General features: G+C 42.6%; 2 protein-coding genes across 2 annotated transcripts in view; both read left to right on the top strand.

Annotated features, from left to right (window-relative positions):
- scinla (scinderin like a) overlaps positions 1–6,601 on the top strand; it is a 34,479-nt gene extending 27,878 nt beyond the window's left edge. Inside the window, exons 14-17 of the mRNA XM_084309031.1 lie at positions 2,929–3,041; positions 4,664–4,741; positions 4,864–4,924; positions 5,379–6,601. Coding sequence (XP_084165157.1) covers positions 2,929–3,041; positions 4,664–4,741; positions 4,864–4,924; positions 5,379–5,539 — 413 coding nt within the window. The 3' untranslated portion in view covers positions 5,540–6,601. The remainder of the gene's footprint in view (positions 1–2,928; positions 3,042–4,663; positions 4,742–4,863; positions 4,925–5,378) is intronic.
- Positions 6,602–8,674: 2,073 nt separating this feature from the next.
- On the top strand, positions 8,675–11,888 carry dr1 (down-regulator of transcription 1). Its single transcript, XM_084308814.1, has 3 exons — positions 8,675–9,468; positions 9,810–9,973; positions 10,555–11,888. The coding sequence occupies exons 1-3, from the start codon at positions 9,249–9,251 to the stop codon at positions 10,699–10,701; spliced, it is 531 nt and encodes a 176-aa protein (XP_084164940.1). The 5' UTR covers positions 8,675–9,248; the 3' UTR covers positions 10,702–11,888.
- Positions 11,889–20,353: the final 8,465 nt, after the last annotated feature.

Raw genomic sequence — 20,353 nt, 5'->3', positions numbered from 1 at the left:
GAGAGAGAGATAGAGAGGGTCAGGAGCTTCTGTCGGGGAAACAAACACACACGTATTTTACACACAACCTGACCGCGTGGGGAAACACACACGCATTTTACACACAACCTGACCGCGCGGGGAAACACACACGCATATTACACACAACCTGACCGGCGCGCGGGGAAACACACATGCATTTTACACACAACCTGACCACGCAGGGAAACACACACGCATTTTACACACAACCTGACCGGCGCGCGGGGAACACACGCATTTTACACACAACCTGACAGGCGAGCGGGGAAACACACACGCATTTTACACACAACCTGACGGGCGCGCGGGGAAACACACACGCATTTTACACACAACCTGACCGGCGCGCGGGGAAACACACACGCATTTTACACACAACCTGACCGGCGCGCGGGGAAACACACGCATTTTACACACAACCTGACCGGCGCGCGGGGAAACACACACGCATTTTACACACAACCTGGCCGTAGTGAGAGGGTTAATCTCAGTCTCTTGTAGTGAGAGGGTTAATCTCAGACTCTCGTAGTGAGAGGGTTAATCTAAGACTCTCATAGTGAGAGGGTTAATCTAAGACTCTCATAGTGAGAGGGTTAATCTCAGACTCATAGTGAGAGGGTTAATCTAAGACTCTTGTAGTGAGAGGGTTAATCTCAGACTCATAGTGAGAGGGTTAATCTAAGACTCTTGTAGTGAGAGGGTTAATCTAAGACTCATAGTGAGAGGGTTAATCTCAGTCTCTTGTAGTGAGAGGGTTAATCTCAGTCTCTTGTAGTGAGAGGGTTAATCTCAGACTCATAGTGAGAGGGTTAATCTCAGACTCTCATAGTGAGAGGGTTAATCTCAGACTCTCATAGTGAGAGGGTTAATCTCAGTCTCTTGTAGTGAGAGGGTTAATCTCAGACTCTCGTAGTGAGAGGGTTAATCTCAGTCTCTCGTAGTGAGAGGGTTAATCTCAGACTCGTAGTGAGAGGGTTAATCTCAGACTCATAGTGAGAGGGTTAATCTCAGACTCTTGTAGTGAGAGGGTTAATCTAAGACTCTCATAGTGAGAGGGTTAATCTCAGTCTCTTGTAGTGAGAGGGTTAATCTAAGACTCTCATAGTGAGAGGGTTAATCTCAGTCTCGTAGTGAGAGGGTTAATCTCAGTCTCTTGTAGTGAGAGGGTTAATCTAAGACTCTCGTAGTGAGAGGGTTAATCTCAGTCTCTCGTAGTGAGAGGGTTAATCTAAGACTCTCGTAGTGAGAGGGTTAATCTCAGTCTCTTGTAGTGAGAGGGTTAATCTCAGTCTATTGTAGTGAGAGGGTTAATCTCAGTCTCTCATAGTGAGAGGGTTAATCTCAGACTCTCATAGTGAGAGGGTTAATCTCAGTCTCTTGTAGTGAGAGGGTTAATCTCAGACTCTCGTAGTGAGAGGGTTAATCTCAGACTCGTAGTGAGAGGGTTAATCTAAGACTCTTGTAGTGAGAGGGTTAATCTCAGACTCTTGTAGTGAGAGGGTTAATCTAAAACTTGTAGTGAGAGGGTTAATCTAAGATTTGTAGTGAGAGGGTTAATCTAAGACTCTTGTAGTGAGAGGGTTAATCTCAGACTCTTGTAGTGAGAGGGTTAATCTCAGACTCTCGTAGTGAGAGGGTTAATCTCAGTCTCTCGTAGTGAGAGGGTTAATCTCAGTCTCTTGTAGTGAGAGGGTTAATCTCAGACTCTCGTAGTGAGAGGGTTAATCTAAGACTCTTGTAGTGAGAGGGTTAATCTCAGACTCTCATAGTGAGAGGGTTCATCTCAGTCTCTTGTAGTGAGAGGGTTAATCTCAGTCTCTTGTAGTGAGAGGGTTAATCTAAAACTCTTGTAGTGAGAGGGTTAATCTAAGACTCTTGTAGTGAGAGGGTTAATCTAAGACTCTCGTAGTGAGAGGGTTAATCTCAGACTCTTGTAGTGAGAGGGTTAATCTCAGACTCTCGTAGTGAGAGGGTTAATCTAAGACTCTTGTAGTGAGAGGGTTAATCTAAGACTCTTGTAGTGAGAGGGTTAATCTCAGACTCATAGTGAGAGGGTTAATCTCAGTCTCTTGTAGTGAGAGGGTTAATCTAAGACTCGTAGTGAGAGGGTTAATCTCAGACTCTCATAGTGAGAGGGTTAATCTAAGACTCTTGTAGTGAGAGGGTTAATCTAAGACTCTTGTAGTGAGAGGGTTAATCTAAGACTCTCGTAGTGAGAGGGTTAATCTCAGTCTCTTGTAGTGAGAGGGTTAATCTAAGACTCTTGTAGTGAGAGGGTTAATCTAAGACTCTCGTAGTGAGAGGGTTAATCTCAGTCTCTTGTAGTGAGAGGGTTAATCTAAGACTCTCGTAGTGAGAGGGTTAATCTCAGTCTCTTGTAGTGAGGGGGTTAATCTAAGACTCATAGTGAGAGGGTTAATCTCAGTCTCTTGTAGTGAGAGGGTTAATCTCAGTCTCTTGTAGTGAGAGGGTTAATCTAAGACTTGTAGTGAGAGGGTTAATCTAAGACTCTCGTAGTGAGAGGGTTAATCTAAGACTCTTGTAGTGAGAGGGTTCATCTAAGACTCTCATAGTGAGAGGGTTCATCTCAGACTCTCGTAGTGAGAGGGTTCATCTAAGACTCGTAGTGAGAGGGTTAATCTCAGACTTGTAGTGAGAGGATTAATATCAGACTCTCGTAGTGAGAGGGTTAATCTAAGACTCTCATAGTGAGAGGGTTAATCTCAGTCTCTTGTAGTGAGAGGGCTCAAGAATAAAATCCTGCTTGTTTTGTGATGTTTGCAGTTTGTCTTTTAAAACGTTGGTCCCCATCTGTGTAAATGCTTGAATAGCGATACTACAGGTATGAATGTTCATGTTCTGTGAATCATGTTCTGTACTAGACCTGTTCTACCGCTCTGTTCTCAGCTGGTTTCTGGTCAGTGCTGGGCGGTAAGAAGGACTACCAGACGTCCAAGAGTCTGCAGACGGTGAAACCTCCACGGCTGTTTGGCTGCTCTAACAAGACCGGCAATCTGACCGTGAGTATTGATTGATTGATTGATTGATTGATTGATTGAAAACGTTATTAACAGATTGCAGAATGGGTATGAATGAATGAATGAAAACTTTATTTAACAGATTGCAGAATGGGTACAATACAGTACGGCTCAATACATACAATTGTTAAGGGGATGCAGACCTGAGAAAGACGTTTGTCTTGTTTCCATCAGGGTCCCCCATTTTCAATTCATATAGACATATATGACATACATGACATACAGATAGTCAGTACTGCTACATCTATACATTTATGACATACCAGATTTGCAAATACAGTACTGTTTGTGATACAGAAGGAGTCAAGAAAAGGGAGTATATACATTTGACGTAGAAACTGTACATTGGAGGAGGTTGGGTGGGGGGGGTTGGGTACATTGGGATATTGACAACCATACTGGGTAATTTACATTGGAGGTGGTTGGGGGGGGGGGGGGGGGCCGGGGGGCACACTGTATAAACAAGTAACACTGTACATTGAGGGGGGGGGGGAGGAGACACTGTACAAACAAACACAATACAGTACAGTACAGCTCAATACAAACAACTGCTAAGAGGATGAAGACCAGAAAAAGACTTTCGTCTTGTTTACATAAGGGTCCTCCATTTTCAATTCATCAAGAATTTAAAAGATCAAAGTATCTCCACTTTGACACAAAGATGGAAAGAATACTGAAATAGACTGTGTTATTCAAGTATTACTGAAGTACAATTACTTCAGTGCATTTTTACTTAAAGGGGCACTTCACCAAAAAACAATGCTGATTTTTTTTTGCAGATAATCTCACACACATCCTACTACTACATTTTGGCGAAGTGCCCCTTGAAGCTAGAATAAGAATACCTGTCTAGAAAATTACTTAAGTAAAAGTAAACTATTAGGACTTTGTGCTAAAAAAGATTAACTGATTTTGAATGCTCTTTGTGATGTACAATATCAAGCCAGGATGGTCTCTTTTTAATCACATCAACAAAGTGATTGGAGGAGGAGGTTAAGTCCAGAATATCTCAGTATTCACTACTCTTATGGCTGAAAACAGAATGTACGGTACTCAAGCAAGTAAAAGTAGGAATGAAAAAAAAAGAAAAACTAAAAAAGACATTACTAGAGTAATCGTAATTACTTTACTTTCCACCACAGCGTTTACATTCATTTCAGTTAATTTAGTGTTTGTAGTATTTATGTACTACATGGAATGTTTGTGTAGTTCTCTTTCTTCCAGGATGGTTGTCTGTAACGATTGGTAACCATTTTCAAAAGAAAATGTCTAATTTATAGAGTAGGTAAAACACTGGAAAAGCATGATAGTACTATTCTACTGTGAATTATGTACAATATCCAGTAATAAGACACCAAATCATTATGTTTTGTTGATATATTTCTCATAAATCAACAAATAGCAACCGTTGTTTTGCACATAACAACCGTTGTTTCTTGCACAAAATAATGGTTGCTATGTAACAGGCAGCCATGCTGGAAGAAAGAGAGCTACATAAACATTCTGTGCAAGGCCTCTATTATGTACTTTTACTATCGCTGTGTGAAACCAGATCTGTTTTCATTGGAAACTGCTGGGAACGATGCAATGTTTATCTCCTTCAGGTGGAAGAGGTGCCCGGGGAGTTCACACAGGTGGACATGGCAACTGATGACATCATGATCCTGGATGCCAACGATCAGGTAAGCTCTTGGCCATCAATTTTGAGAAAATGATCCGATCTCTCCCCAAGTCTTTTCTTGTGTCCTCATCCCTGAATCCCCTGTGGCCGTCTCACTTCCTCCTCAACCCCTGTTCCCACCAGATCTTCCTCTGGATAGGCAATGACTCCAATGACGTGGAGAAAACTGGAGCAGCCAAGATTGGTACGTTAACAGGGTATCTGCGGGGTGTATTAGAAAGTATTAAATTCATAATTCTCAATTTAAGGCCTAAAAAGGTATTAAAAAGTCTGTCTGGAGATTAAATAATAGTAAATATATGAAATGCTTTTGTATTCAAGTTGTCGGTTTTTTGCGGGGCTACCGGGAGCTTGGTGCGTCTGGTGAGAGCTTGTATCGAACGCACGAGAATTTAAATTGGCACAGTGCAAGTGCAGCCGCCAGTTCAGTGTCACTATGTGTTGTTGTTTTTTGCTAGTATAGTCATGAAATTGGTATTCAAAATTGCTCTAAGTGGCATTAAAAAGGTCTTAAATGTAACCTGTTGAATCCGGCAGATAACCTGGTTAAAGAGTGACACAGTGTACAGCTCATAATATATCCATAATGACAATCAAAAGGTGTTAACATTTTAGGTTTTCTTTTTCTTTCCTTCCAGCCAAAGACTATGTGGATTCCGACCCGGCCGGCCGTCGTGGCGTTCCCATCGCAACTATCAAGCAAGGGTCCGAGCCGCCCACCTTCACCGGTTGGTTCCACGCCTGGGACCCCAAGATGTGGGAGACAGACCCCCTGGCCGCCATCCGAGACAGCAACTGAATGGACCTGTGTCAAACTCCGCCCTCTTCTTGATCCTCCCATCACTGCTGTTGCTTTCCACAACGTTTGTCGTTTGCATGCGCACACCCACTCTCTTTTGTGCGTAATCCTTGATTTAGAAACACAAGGCAATTCTGTATATCTGCAAACACACAGTGCTTGTTATCTGAAGTTGGAATTAGAGGTACAATGAGAGGTATATATATATTCTTACATAGTAACGTATATTTGTATGTCTCTAAATGTCTTAATGAATTGAAAATGGAGGACCCTTATGAAATGTGGACGCTGAGGAAGATGCTGAAGATAACATGGAAGGATAAGATCAAGAATGAGGAGGTACTGAGAAGAGCGGATATGCAAGGAGGACAGCTGCTGGAGAGGTTGAAAAAGAGAAAGATGGAGTTGTGCGGGCATGTTCTGAGAGGATCCAGCGGGGAGATGTTCAAGAAGGTGGTGATGGGGAAGGTGGATGGAAAGAGAGGAAGTGGAAGACCAAGAAGAGGCTGGGTAGACGATGTCTGTGATTGGAGCGGAGTGAGAGGCGGAGTCACGGAGTTGGAGAGAAGAAGTGGGGACAGAATGGGTTGGAGAGTGATAGGCAACCTTCGGAACAAAGAAGCCACCTAATGATGATGATTATGTAAGCAAGACGAAAGTCTTTTTCTGGTCTTCATCCTCTTAGCAGTTGTTTGTATTGAGCTGTACTGTATTGTACCCATTCTGCAATCTGTTAATAAAGTTTTCAATCAATCAATCAATAAATATCCAGTAATAATCATACAATATGTCGGACACACTTACTGCTTAGCTATGTTTAGCAAATATAGCTAGCGACCCCCAGCAACTGGTAAAGGCAGTGCCAAAGATCCAGTGCAAACAAAGAAAATATGATACATTAGCTAAACACTACTGTATTATCACAAGAGCTAGTGTAAAAAATAAATACAATAAATCCTGTCTGTCACACTGATACATTTCTAAATTACCACAGATTGTGAACTAAGAATTCATTTTGAGAGATTCTCCATGATTTTAATAAAACACCTTGCTTTTTTGAAAGTTGTTTTTACTTTGTCTCATTTTAGTCCTTTCACTCAGACGACAAGATTGTGCTGTAGATTTACTGACCATATTTTTTCCAAATCTCACAAATCATTGCAAGAGTAAGCATTATATATTATCAGCGTAATCCCTCAGTGTATATCAGCAGTACACTAGGTCATGCTTGGTAGTAAATCATCCAAGTGCTCATAGTATTTTGCTGACTCCGGACACCTCTGGATTAGTGGGAGAGAAGTTTTCCAAATTGCTCCTCCTTATGTTTCATTTCGTTCTCTTCCGCTGGACTCGTTGAGAAAATCTCTATTCATGAGTCACAGTGAACCAGAAGGTGGTACTCATCACACAGGCTGGTCCTCTGGCATTGGCATAGCCTTGACGGCCTGCGTTGCCAAGGATGAGAAGAAGAGGCTCATGGGTAAGTGGGGTAGACCTTCTAATTAGCGGTTTCTGTGTCTACACTTGCTATGATAGAAGATTAAAGGGGCTTCCATGAGCTTCTTTGCATCATCAGCAATACCCTCTATGAAGACCACTAAGTGTCTGACTCAACCACCAAAACCTGCACAGACTACAACGTACAGTATGATGTACTGTATATCATGCTACAGTATATATATTATAGGGTGACTGTGGCTCAGGAGGTAGAGCAGTTGTCTGGTAATCAGAAGATTCTCTGTTCGATTCCCGCTCCTCCTGGGCAGAAGTGTCCTTGAGCAAGACACTTGACCCATAATTGCTCCCGATGAGCAAGTTGGCACCTTGCATGGTCCCCATCGGTGAGTGAATGGGTGAATGTGAGGAACAAAAATTGTAAAGCGATTGGATAAAAGCACTATATAAATGCACCATTTAACATATGCTAATTCAGGTATCTTGTGTACATGTTTACTTTTACAGTATATTCAGATTTAAATGCTTTATTGCCTATATTTATTGTAACGTATAATGCAACCGAGGGCATACAGACCCTCTATTTTTATATTCAGATCCAAGATATTGCTTTATTGATCCCCATGGCCATGGGTAAATTCAGGCATCATAGCAGCATGGGGGAGGGGAGGTACAGGTATGGGCAGAATAGTAGTAAAAAATATAGGCAATAAATATAAGAGAAAATAAACAGTGTAAACAATATAATTCACTCTGAATATAAAGATATGAGAAAAATAAACAGTGTAAACAAAGGTACAGATAAGGGTCTGTAGGCCCCATCGGTTATATTATAAGTTTTAATAAATATAGGCAATAAGGAATTTGAATCTGAATAATATACTATGAGCAAGAGTAAAAGTAAACAGTATACACAATGTACCCTAACTGGCATGATACCAAGGGGATCAATAAAGGAATATCTTATCTTAAGTCATACCGTACTGTCTATCTGTATGTTATGATGAATTGAAAATGGGGGACCCTGATGTAAACAAGACGAAAGTCTTTCTCTGGTCTGCATCCCCTTAACAATTGTGTGTATTGAGCTGTACTGTACTGTGTCTGTACCCATTCTGCAATCTGGTAATAAAGTTTTCAATCAACCCATAGTCCGTGCAGGCTTTGGTGGTTAGGGACACACTTAGTGGTCAGATATTCCTAATAGTTCTCGAGTTTGATTGAAACCTTTATTTATTCTCAAAATTAACATTGAGGTTTTACCCTCATTAGCAATGTCGTCGAGATTACAAGTTCAACAATTCAAGTACATATAAAAAGGATTTTTTTTATTACATAAATAGGACAAAACAGGTGGAAAGAGAAAAAACAAGAATACAATTGAATTAAAAACAGTTACATACTGAGCTAGGGAGGTTTGTGATCATGTTTTTAAATTGTCCATAGGATAGTGGAGTGTATTGATTTGAGTCTAGAATGGAATAGAGAAGGCGAGAGGGACATCCTGCTTGAGTCTAGAATGGAATAGAGAAGGCGAGAGTGACATCCTTCTTTTTTTTTAATTCTCCGAGTGGACGGTAGATGGCAGCACCCAACAAAAGTAACACAATTCTCACAAGAAGACACCAGAATAGGAGCAACATCCGCTTTTTATCTGACGCGCGTCCGGCCCAATTTCAGCCTGTGTTGCCAGAATAGAACAACGACAACGACAACGTTAGAAATGAATTAGTCAGGTTTGTGCGGCGATGTTTCGCTCTTTTTTTTCTCGATACTAGGAGTAATAGTTTGCAGTATTCTGATGATTGACCGAAATGGCATCTCTGTTCATAAAACAGATGCCTGCGACGCTTCGTTGTTAGCAGCCAAGCTATGTTCTTAAAAGCCGCTTCCATTCGTCTTCGGTGTTGTGGTTTGCTTGCGACAGGGAGGACCACAGCCACTAGCTAGCTAGCGTAGCTACATGTTGTACAGTATTTGCCTTTCACTGTCATCCTTGTGCTTTTAACGTTACCTGGACCGTTTCCTCCCACATTCCGCGTCTCAGCAGCTGTTCGAAGAGACGTCTCGACGTTGCTTTTGAACGACTCAAAACAGCTAACGTTAGCTAGTTAAAGACAGCTAGCTAACTTTTGAATTAGGTTTAGCCAAACTAACGTTAGCTAACGTTACACAGAAAGAGAGCCCCCCTCCCTATTTTACCAAACGTTTTTTTTTTTTTTCACTCCCGTGTTGCCGTTTGTTGTTATCGACGATGGCTTCTTCTTCTGGAAACGATGATGATCTGACCATTCCCAGGGCAGCTATCAACAAAATGATAAAAGAGACCCTTCCTAATGTACGCGTGGCTAACGACGCGAGGGAGCTTGTGGTGAACTGCTGCACAGAGTTCATACATCTAATTTCTTCAGAGGCCAACGAAATATGCAACAAGTCGGAAAAAAAGACCATATCTCCTGAACACGTCATCAACGGTCAGTTCTTCCATCTGCTGCTATAATGCATTGATTGATTGCAGGGGGTGTGTGATTGAAATTTGTATTAACAGATTGCAGAATGGGTACAGTACAGCTCAATACACACAATTGTTAAGGGAATGCAGACCAGAGAAATACTTTCGTCTTGTTTACATCAGCGTCCCCCATTTTCAATTCATCATAACATATATGACATACAGATAGACATTACTGCTACATCTAGACATTTATGACATACCAGATCTACAAATATACAGTACTGTTGTGTCGCTTTTCTTGCCACGTTTGACTGAAGTGCGTCATTATTGTTTCCTGTCTTGTTTGTTTTTTCTTTCCAGCACTTGAAAGCCTTGGTTTTGCATCCTACATCACAGAGGTGAAAGATGTTCTGCAGGAGTGTAAAACTGTAGCACTGAAAAGGAGGAAGGCAAGCTCTCGCCTTGAGAACCTTGGTATTCCAGAGGAGGAGCTCCTCAGACAGCAACAGGAATTGTTTGCCAAGGTATGATGTGAAACAATGTACATTACATTGTAGTTTTAAACATGTTTTATTTTTTTTATTATACTATTATCCCATCTTAATAATAAGTGTGTAATGCTCCTGGTTACGTTTTGGCTCATTGATAGACAGAACAATAGCAGAATCTACTCTTTTATGTTAGGGACGTCCCATTCGTATCTGAAAGATTGGTATCGGAGCTGATCACTTCATATTTTAATTGATCACTATTGGCTATATCAAGCCTAGGTTTTTTTTTTCTTGATGCAGAGCTATTCAATCGGCAAACATATTTGACCTGCATCGGATTGGTTTTTACTAACTTTAAGATTGACTTGAAGTGTGTACCGTGCAGCTGTGTATTAGATCTAGGACTACTACTAGGATACACAAATTTCCCCAAGGGTATCAATTATCTTATTATTGTATATAGAAATATCAGATCGGGACTCTGTATCGGCAGATACTCAATGTTAAATGTCTAGGATCGGAGGCAAAAATAAAGTAGATCGAAGGGACGCCCCTACTTTATTTATCCGATACATCTGCGTCTGCCACGTGTCTGAACGTGTGTTGTTTTGCAGGCGCGCCAGCAGCAAGCGGAGCTGGCTCAACAGGAATGGTTGCAGATGCAGCAGGCGGCCCAGCAGGCACAGCTGGCAGCAGCGTCCGCCAGCGCCGCGCAGCAAGGCGGCTCCTCCCAGGACGAAGACGAGGAGGACGACATGTGATTCTCAGGATATCTTTTGAACCTGGCTGTTATATATCTTCCTCGGACAGTGTCTAGTAGGGCGACTCTTCCCAGATGTCATGGGCAGAGGCCCCGGGATATAATGTGTTTGGACACCTGTTCTCCATCAGCTCTGCGTCAACGGTGCACATTTTGCCTGGACAGTTTCAACAAAGATTTCTATATAGGCTCAAGTTATTTTTTTGGAAAGCAGTACCTGAAAACAAATCTTTTGGATTAAGATGCTGTCATGATTTTTTTTTAATTTTGTTTTATTCATCTCATCTTTCCTTTTTCCAATTGCTTATGTTAAATTTGTCTTGGAATTACGTTGTGAGTGATTTGTAGATTTAGAGATGAATTTGTGGATACACTGAAGACGAGGCGAACAGGTCATGAATTGGTAATGTTTGCTACAGTGCAGAAAGTGTTCAGTTCTTCAGGTACTGCTTTTAAGCTTCATTTCTGTTGTCCGTTGTACTAGATGATTTTTGGTAGTTTAGGAGAAAAGCTCCGGAGCCTTTTTGGAGCAACTGATTCCTCCGTTATGTGGTCCTTTTTTCTTTTTTTCTTTTTTTTTTTTAATACAGTAATTTTTACAGAAATGGTTTCTTTATCCCCCTCTTGATATATTTGTTTAACAGAGGATCCTTTCGAGGGGGATTGTGAATATGTATTTGAATTTGTTTTGTTAAATAGAACATTTAAATTACTTCATTTTTTTGTTTTTTTGCTCAGTCATATTGTTTATGATGTATTTGACTTTCCTCATTTTTCAACTACAGTATTGCTACACCATGGCTTAAAACCTTTCAGAATTCTGAATATTTTTGACTCATAGAACCAAAGATAGAGGATGTACTAACACCCCCCCCCCCCCCCCCCCCCCAGAGTATGTGAGTTTCTAAAGGTGTAGGTGCTATCATGTGACGCTTGGGCTGCTTTACTGCATCCGAGTTAACGTACACGACATTAGGGATTAACCTTCACTTTTGTACAATGCTTTGATATCCTGGCTACATTTGTTTCTCTCCAGTCCTGACCCCTCTCTCTGGTGCAGTATCAAACATTTGCATTGTGAATGTGTGGTAAAGACAGTAAACTGGTTGTGATACACATTCACTTGCCTCCTGCAAAGTTGTATTCTTTAAGCAATAAAGGAAACATGTTTTATAGAGACAAATACTTGATCTTTGTGTCCTTTTGGAATTATTTCGTTATTGTATTTCACATTTTGTGGTTTACTGATGATGGTAGGAATAGGTTAATATTTACCCTTAGTAGCAGCAGCCTCAGTTTCTGGAAAACAATTGCAGTGGAAATTTGTAATTTGAACTTGTTTGTACAACCAAATGACTACTGTAAAATTTCCCACATATGATATAAAGGCATCAAATTAAGAACCATTTTTATATGGCTATAGGTTAGGAACAGATGATACACAGTGAGATAATAACTATTAGAAACGGACCACCCCACTGCAAAATAAATAAAGATATTTAGTTTGAACAGCCTGCAACCGTGACTTGGGTTACATTATGTTTTTGGATGCTTGATGTTATGTAACATGCTCTGGGTGCATTGAACCTTTCAGCAACCTTTACTAGATCACTGAGTGGGCCGTCACATGCTCATGCATATTGTGCATTTTCATGATCAAATATCTTTCACAATGTGAACATAAGCATGAAGAAATTGATTTATACTACATGTATACGAAGTGCTGTCAATATTGGTTGTAGGGTTAATTGGTAAGTTAGGTAGATGTTTTGATCATAATCATCACACACAAATGTAACCAGAGGTGGAAGAAGTACACAGTGCCTTTACTTAAGTAAAAGTAGAAATACCCAGATAAACAAATAATATTTGTTATTGAATTTACTTTACTTAAATCAAATTTATTTGTAAAGCCCGAAATCACAAGTTAATGTCCCCATGGGCCGGACAAGTCTTTAAACAAGTCAAGAAGAAACATCACAATAAATCGAGAACAAAAAACCCACATGAAATACAAAATAAATGTAAAATAAATAAATAAAAATGTAAGTATCTAAAGTAAAAGTATGCATTCTACATGACGTTTGTGTATTCCAGTGCTTGGGAGCATTCAATATTTTTCAGATAAATGTAGTGGAGTAAAAGCTACAATATTTCCTTTGAAATGTAGAGTAAAAGTATAACGTTCCCTAAAATGTAAATACTCACATAAAGTACAAGTAAAAATACTTACTTTCCACCACTGAACGTAACGTAGATCATGGATGTAGGTAGGCTGAAGCCTTAGCTTATTACACCTACCCTTTTTACCCAAGTTATTTTGCATGGATCCATTTACATGTATACACTGAATATATATATATATAATTTTTTTGTATCATAATTTTAGGGCCGATACCAGGCTATCAATAATGGATAATTCCCTAATACTAAATCCACGAGCCATGTGTACTATTATATAGTTCATTGTGTCCAACATGTCAGAAAGCAAAACAACATTTGTATTGATCTTCTGCATTTTTGGAACATAGAAACATCTCTAATGGAGAAAAATGGTTTCGCTTATTCAATCATATCTGTCCATTGATCCCACACTAATGGTCCAAGTCTATACTGTAAAAAGCTGATGGATGGGATCGGTAATCAGGTTAGGACTCGGGATTTAGGATCCTATTGGCGGTGATGAAAAATCGACAAGGGCTGTTGTTCTGTAACCAGCCGATGATCTTTGCAGACGTTTGGAAATGAAGGCTGCGTCTGTGACTATGCCCTATAGTACCCTTTATGGAGCTTGGACATGTGGCGCATAAATATTACCTGCGCCTGCCGGTTAATGATACAGTGAATGTTGGAAATAAAGGACATCCATCTAGTTTATTCATCATCCCACTTTAACTATAGGTGAGATTCATTGTATTGAGTGTTTTTTTTTTTTTTTGTACTTAAATTTTTATTAACATTTATAGACAAACAACACTTAGACAATACTTACAATGACATCCATAACACAACAATGCACTAAAATGGGCCCCTTGAATATGGCTGCGTTCAGCCTCCCAGACCCCCATAAGAGGAACCACCCCACTCCCACGATCCACCCCCAGAAATAGGGCTCCCCCACATCCCAGGTCCGTCCCACGCGGGGCCGAGCACTCAGCGACACAGGTCCATTGAATTTAATTGGGCCAGGCTCAGTAGAGGAGAGAGGGAAGGTACTCCCCCCCACCGAGCCAAACCCGCTACCTCCCATGTCACCAAGCACAACGACCCCACAACATACAAGACAAGACCCCACTCTCCCGGGCCAAACTGCGGAAACGATGTTTGTATTCTTATCTTGCGATTGGTGAGCAGTGATATTGCTCAGTGATATTTCTTATATATATCCATATCCGTCTAAATATACAGTACCTGCATATAATCCTTCTAAATACCTACTTATACACCTGCATATAACCCATATAACTCGACTAGGATAGCATGTGCAATAATAATTATTATTATATAATATAATATAATATATAATAATAATACCATATATATATTTATTCTTACCGTATATAATTATATCTATCCACATCTGTCTGTACATACCTGCATATCCTTTTAAAATATCTGTAGATACTATATCTATATCCGTACATATCCCTTACCTACTCTTACTAGTTATGCTGCTGGCCAGTATGACTACTACCATAGTGTCTGTATACCTGTGTATCACTGTACATATTAATACTGCAACTCTGTACATGCATCTGATTGAATCACCTGTACATTGTACATATTACTATTGCACTTTACTGTTACATTTGCACTCTGGTTGGATGCCAAACCTCTTTTCGTTGTACTGTGCTTGTATACAGTGGTGCAGTGCTGGGCAACCGCGGTCAAACGGCGTTTGGGCTTCGAAGTGCGCGCATCCTATTATTATGCAAAGTCTAGGTGATAAGTGCCTAGACTTTGCATAATAATAGGATACCGTTTGGCCTCCGCCCATATTACGACTGCACCCCTGCTTGTATAATGACAATACATTTGAGTCTAATCTAATCTAATCTCAGGAACCACTTTAATTTAAAGCTATTTAGGTTTTCATTATAACTATACTATACGGATTATTCACACTCAGTAACGTGATCTGATTCCAATATACACCCTGTAATTGATCATTTATCTATATAGACATTCCAGTGACCTTCTACCTCATACTGGACATGAGCACCACCGGTCCCATGGAACAGCTTCATACCTCCTTCTGTCTGACCTGCAGCGTCGAACCTTACCTGTTCTGCCTTTCTGAGTGGTTTCTCCTGACCCCCGGGGCATATGGCCCTGAGCCATCGTCTTGTATCTCATCCTGTATACATTTGCAGTAGTTCTTAGTTCTATCTATTACTTAATTTCACAATTCTCTTATTTACTTTGATTCTATTGTCACCATGTATGCATATAATATATGCTTACAACATGTATTTATTGCTCCAACTCCGCCCAAGGTGGTGGATGTCTCGGGGTGATGGCCAAGATTGCAGTGACTGTTCTACCCCCACATTGGTTATGTGCACCACTGAGATCATGGATCAGCTTCATACCGCCTTGTCTGACCATACCTGCTCTGCCTTGACCTATTCTGAGTGGTTTCTCCTGCCCCTCCTGAGCCATCGTCTCGTTTCCCATCCAATGCAGTTGTTCTTAGTTCTATTTATTACTTGATTTCGTGATTCTCTTATATACTCTGATTCTATTCATTATATGCTTACTACATGTATCTATTCTATTCACATATATGCTTACTACATGTATCTATTGCTATGTCCGCCCATCACAAACACGCAAACTGTCTAACGCCTGTCCCTGTCTCCCTGTGAGTGGATGTCTCGTGGTGATGACCGGAGTGGTGGACGTCCCGTGGTGATGGCCGAGAGGATGTGATCCTCTTTACGTCACCCCCATACCTCAAATGGATCCGTCATCAGCTCTATTCTATTTTCAATCTTTCAAAATGTTCTTATGTATCCCAGTTGCTATTGCATGTCCATATTTGTGTTTCATTACACGTATATGTACATACTTACCAACCGTTTTGCCTGTTTTATACTCTAGCAACACTACTATCACGACATCTAAGGGAGATCCCCCCTGTGAGAAGGGGATTTGGCGGAGCCCAATAGCAAACACAGGAGGAGAGAGAATGGAGCGTTTTAGGGTATTTTAATGTAGTTCTCCCAAGCAGACAGTTTGACAGATTGAATGTGCGACAGACAGGTATAGAAATGTTCTTGGGGTTAGTACAGGTGCACTCCTTGTGCAGTACAGGAGAATGTTCTTGGGGGTAGGACAGGTGCACTCCTTGTGCAGTACGGGAGAATGTAGACACAGGGCTGTGTCGGGGGGTGAGAGCAGGAGCACTCCTTGCACTCCAGTATCAGCACGGGATGTCCAGGTTGTGGTGTTATGTCAATGTGTGTGCGCTATACGAGACAGTGTACAGGCCACCATACTCTGGGTCAGGCAGAGTACGACAGGGACAAGGAATGGACACCTGTGTAATGTAGCTATGGATAAGCTAATAAAGATACTAACAACCAAAGCAGAGGACTCACGTATTTGTTACAGTGTGAAGTAACACGACATGGTGTCAGAAGTCCTGCAAGAGTTGTGTATGAGTTCGGTCGGACGATAAGTGCCATTTGAGACTTGTTGAGGACAAAGAGAAAAAAAAGATGAACGTGGCCGATAACGCTGGAGCACCTGTAGCCCTAGGAGCGGCAGCGGTTTCAAGTGCTACGTTTAGCATCCAGCCTCCCGAGTCCTTCGACTTTTCAAAGCCGCAAGAGTGGGCCAAGTGGATACGCAGGTTCGAAAGATTCCGTCTGGCAAGTAACCTAAATGCTAGCTCTGAAGAGAATCAAGTCAACACGCTAATATATTGTATGGGCGATGAGGCGGACGATATTTTACACGGATGAAATCTGACTGTTGCTCTACGACGTACATACCAAGGAGTGCGGGATGGATTACAGGGTTTCTTCGTGGTCAAGAAAAATGTGATCTACGAACGCGCCAAAATTAATATGCGCAAACAGGGAGAATGTGAAACGGTCGACTCCTTTGTGACGGCATTGTATGCGCTGGCGGAGTATTGTACATACGGAGTGTTACATGATGGACTTATACGTGACAGGCTTGTCGTCGGTCTGATGGATAGGCGGCTGTCAGAACGCATGCAGCTGGACCCGGACTTGACCCTGGAGAGGGCAATAAACATGGCGAGGCAGAGTGAAGAGGTGAAACGACAGCAATCCTCTCTGCGAGGGGATGCCAGGACAGAGGCAAGTGACATTAAATCGGTGGGCAGGGTGTTTAAGAGCAGTAGCCAGAATTATGCTAAGAACAGCCCCCAACAGGCTAACAGCTACCCAGCCAAATCACACAGTGCCCATTACTCAAGGGGGAGAAGTGTCCAGTGTCATAAATGTGGCAGTTCTCAGTTCCACCCACAGCGCGATTGCCCTGCTAATGAGGTGAAATGCCATTCATGTGGGAAGATGGGGCATTATAAGCGTGTGTGTAAATCATCCAAAAATGTACATGAGGTTGAAGAGGAATATTCCTGCTCCTGTGATGGTGAGGAGGAGTACATGTTCTTGGGCAGCATCACAACTGATGGTGAGCCATGGATGGTCAACATAGACATCAATGCCAGACGTATGCCATTCAAAATAGACACTGGTGCTGATGTTACTGTGATGCCTCACACTGTATTCAGAGAGATCTACAGACACAAGGATCCACCTACTCTACAGAAAGCAACAAAACCACTGATGGGACCTGGGAGGAGTCCACTAGATGTTGTGGGCGTCGCCAAGCTGTTGCTGAGGAGAGGAGAGAGAGAGGTGTTGGAGGACGTGTACGTCGCTCGACACCTGCACACAACGTTTCTGGGGAGGCCTGCTATCAGCAAGATGGAGCTTGTGGCACGTCTAGACAGTATCACGATGGAGACGCTCAAGACGACCTACCTACGACCTACCTGGCCGGTAAGCGCCACCCCACAGCTGCAGGACTGTTTTGAGAACACCATCTGGGAGGTCTTTGAACATGAAGACCTGGAACTGTACACCTCATCAGTGCTGGGATATATCAAGCACTGCATAGACTCTGTCAACGTGGACAAACGTATCCGGGTCTATCCCAATACGAAGCCGTGGATGACGGGAGAGGTGCAGCATCTGCTCAGAGAGAGGGACACTGCCTTCAGGAGCTATACAGCACTGCCAGAGCCAACCTGAAGCGAGGTATCAAGAGGTCCAAGGCCGACTACAAGGGGAAGATCGAGGACTGCTTCCAGAGCAACAACACCAGACAGGTATGGCAGGGGGTCCAACAGATGACCAACTACAAACCCAGCCACTCCTCAGCCAACGAGGGTGACCCTCAGCTGGCAGAGGAGCTGAACTCCTTCTTCGCACGATTCGAGGCGAGGCCGACAAAAACATCCACACCACACTCACCAGCCCTCAGCAGCATCATCCTCACGGAGCACGAGGTGAGACGCACACTGAAGGGAGTGAACCCTAGGAAAGCGGCGGGGCCGGACGGGGTCGTGGGACGGGTGCTGAAAGACTGCGCTGACCAGCTGACAGGGGTCTTCACTAAGATCTTCAACCAGTCCCTGTCCTAGGCCATCGTCCCACCCTGCCTGAAAACCTCCATAATTATCCCGGTCCCAAAGAAGAACTCCATCAGTTGCCTGAACGACTACCGTTCAGTCGCACTCACCTCCCTACCAAGGACTTCCTCTCTGACCGCCCCCAGAGGGTCAGGATAGGCCACCACACCTCCACAGCCATCAGCCTCAGCACCGGATCCCCCCAGGGCTGCGTGCTGAGTCCCCTTTTTTACTCTATTTATACACACGACTTCACCGCAGTCCACCCCAGCAACACCATCATCAAGTTCGCTGACGACACCACCGTGGTGGGCTGCATCTCAAAAGGCGACGAGACCGCGTACCGCGATGAAGTAGAGCAGCTGTCAGCCCTGTGCAAAAATAACAACCTGCAGCTGAATAAGCTAAAGACCCAGGAGATGATCGTGGACTACAGGAGGAAGAGAACCAACATACAGCCCCTGTACATCGACGGGGGATGCGTGGAGAGAGTCTCGGTCATCAAGTTCCTGGGTGTCCACCTGGAGGATGACCTGACCTGGAGAATCAACACCATGGAGATTGTGAAAAAGGCACAGCAGAGACTCTACTTCCTGAGAATACTGAGAAATTACCACCTCAGACAAGACCTGCTTGTGTCTTTTTACCGCTGCTCCGTGGAAAGCATCCTCACCTACTGCATCAACGTGTGGTTCATCAGCTGCACAGCCGCAGAGAGGAAGGCGCTCCAGAGGGTCGTCAACTCTGCCCAGAAAATTATCGGCTGCCCTCTCCCCTCACTGGAAGGACTATACAACTCCCGCTGCCTTAAAAAAGCAGTACAAATACTGAAAGACCCACACCATCCGGGCAACAAACACCTTGTACGGCTGCGCTCGGGCAGGCGTTTCAGCGTCATGCCCACCCGGACTAACAGACTGAAGTTTAGTTTTTATCCTAGGGCCATATGTGCACTAAACTCAGCAAAAAAACCTTGCACTAAACCTTGCACCCCCCCCACGCACACGCACACACAACATTAAGGGATAGTGCAATTATCTTTTACACCCCCTGTTTATGTTAATATTATTTATGCCTTACTCCTGTTTTTATATTTAATACTGTGTTTAGGACTGTGTTTTTATATTTTTACTAGCACCTAGGGCTGCATTTTAAATTTCGTTGTAACAACTGTAACGTTTCTCTGATTGGCCACACGGCCACGTGACCGCGCTGCCGCTCTGTGTGTTGTTGCGAGTGGCAGAGAGTTGCGCCGCCCGCGGCAGCGGCCGTCTTCCGTTGTAGAAGCCCTTTCAATGACAGAGCTCTCATATTTTGCGAATGCATAAACTATATCTTAAATTATGGCTATGTGTCTAATATGGCCGTCGCAATGACTTGTTTTGTTTACATCAGGGTGAACGCTGTTGTATTCGCAAATATGAGAGCCAGCAATACGCAGCTCCAGTTAACCTAATTTATACCGTAATGAATCATTAAAAAAATATACCGTTAACTGGAATATGTTGTTTCTTTACACATATGTTGGATTATGTAATGGGTTTGTCATGACAAAAGAATAAAAATCGCTACTTTACATCAGGGTGAAGTGAACGCTGTTACTGTTACGCTGCCACCACCCACTTCAATGACAGAGCTCTCATATTTGCGAATGCATAAACTATATCTTAAATTATGGCTATGTGTCTAATATGGCTGTCGCGAAGTCATTGATAAGCGACAGCCATATTAGACACATAGCCATAATTTAAGATATAGTTTATGCATTCGCAAAATATGAGAGCTCTGTCATTGAAAGGGCTTCTACAACGGAAGACGGCCGCTGCTGCTGGAGGTGGACCGAGTCAAGCCGGCGGCGGCGCACGGAAGCCGGGGAGAAACCACCGCATCGCCCCGCTGGCGCTTCACAATGTGCAGTTTCTAGTTAATCAGTCAGCAGCCTCACGAAATAACATTATACATTATATAACGTTACAATGTA

The sequence above is a fragment of the Notolepis coatsorum genome (assembly GCF_963971535.1).
Source record: "Notolepis coatsorum genome assembly, chromosome: 2".
In the NCBI taxonomy this organism is placed as follows: Eukaryota; Metazoa; Chordata; class Actinopteri; order Aulopiformes; family Paralepididae; genus Notolepis; species Notolepis coatsorum.
This window is presented reverse-complemented; position numbering and strand designations above follow the sequence as displayed.

What these genes read in the sequence shown, in the direction of transcription:
- dr1 (XM_084308814.1), top strand. Translation starts at nt 9,249, where the DNA reads ATGGCTTCTTCTTCTGGAAACGATGATGATCTGACCATTCCCAGGGCA. An exon ending in TCCTGAACACGTCATCAACG is followed by an intron (nt 9,469 to 9,809) that starts GTCAGTTCTTCC and finishes TTTTCTTTCCAG; the next exon opens with CACTTGAAAGCCTTGGTTTT. An exon ending in AACAGGAATTGTTTGCCAAG is followed by an intron (nt 9,974 to 10,554) that starts GTATGATGTGAA and finishes GTTGTTTTGCAG; the next exon opens with GCGCGCCAGCAGCAAGCGGA.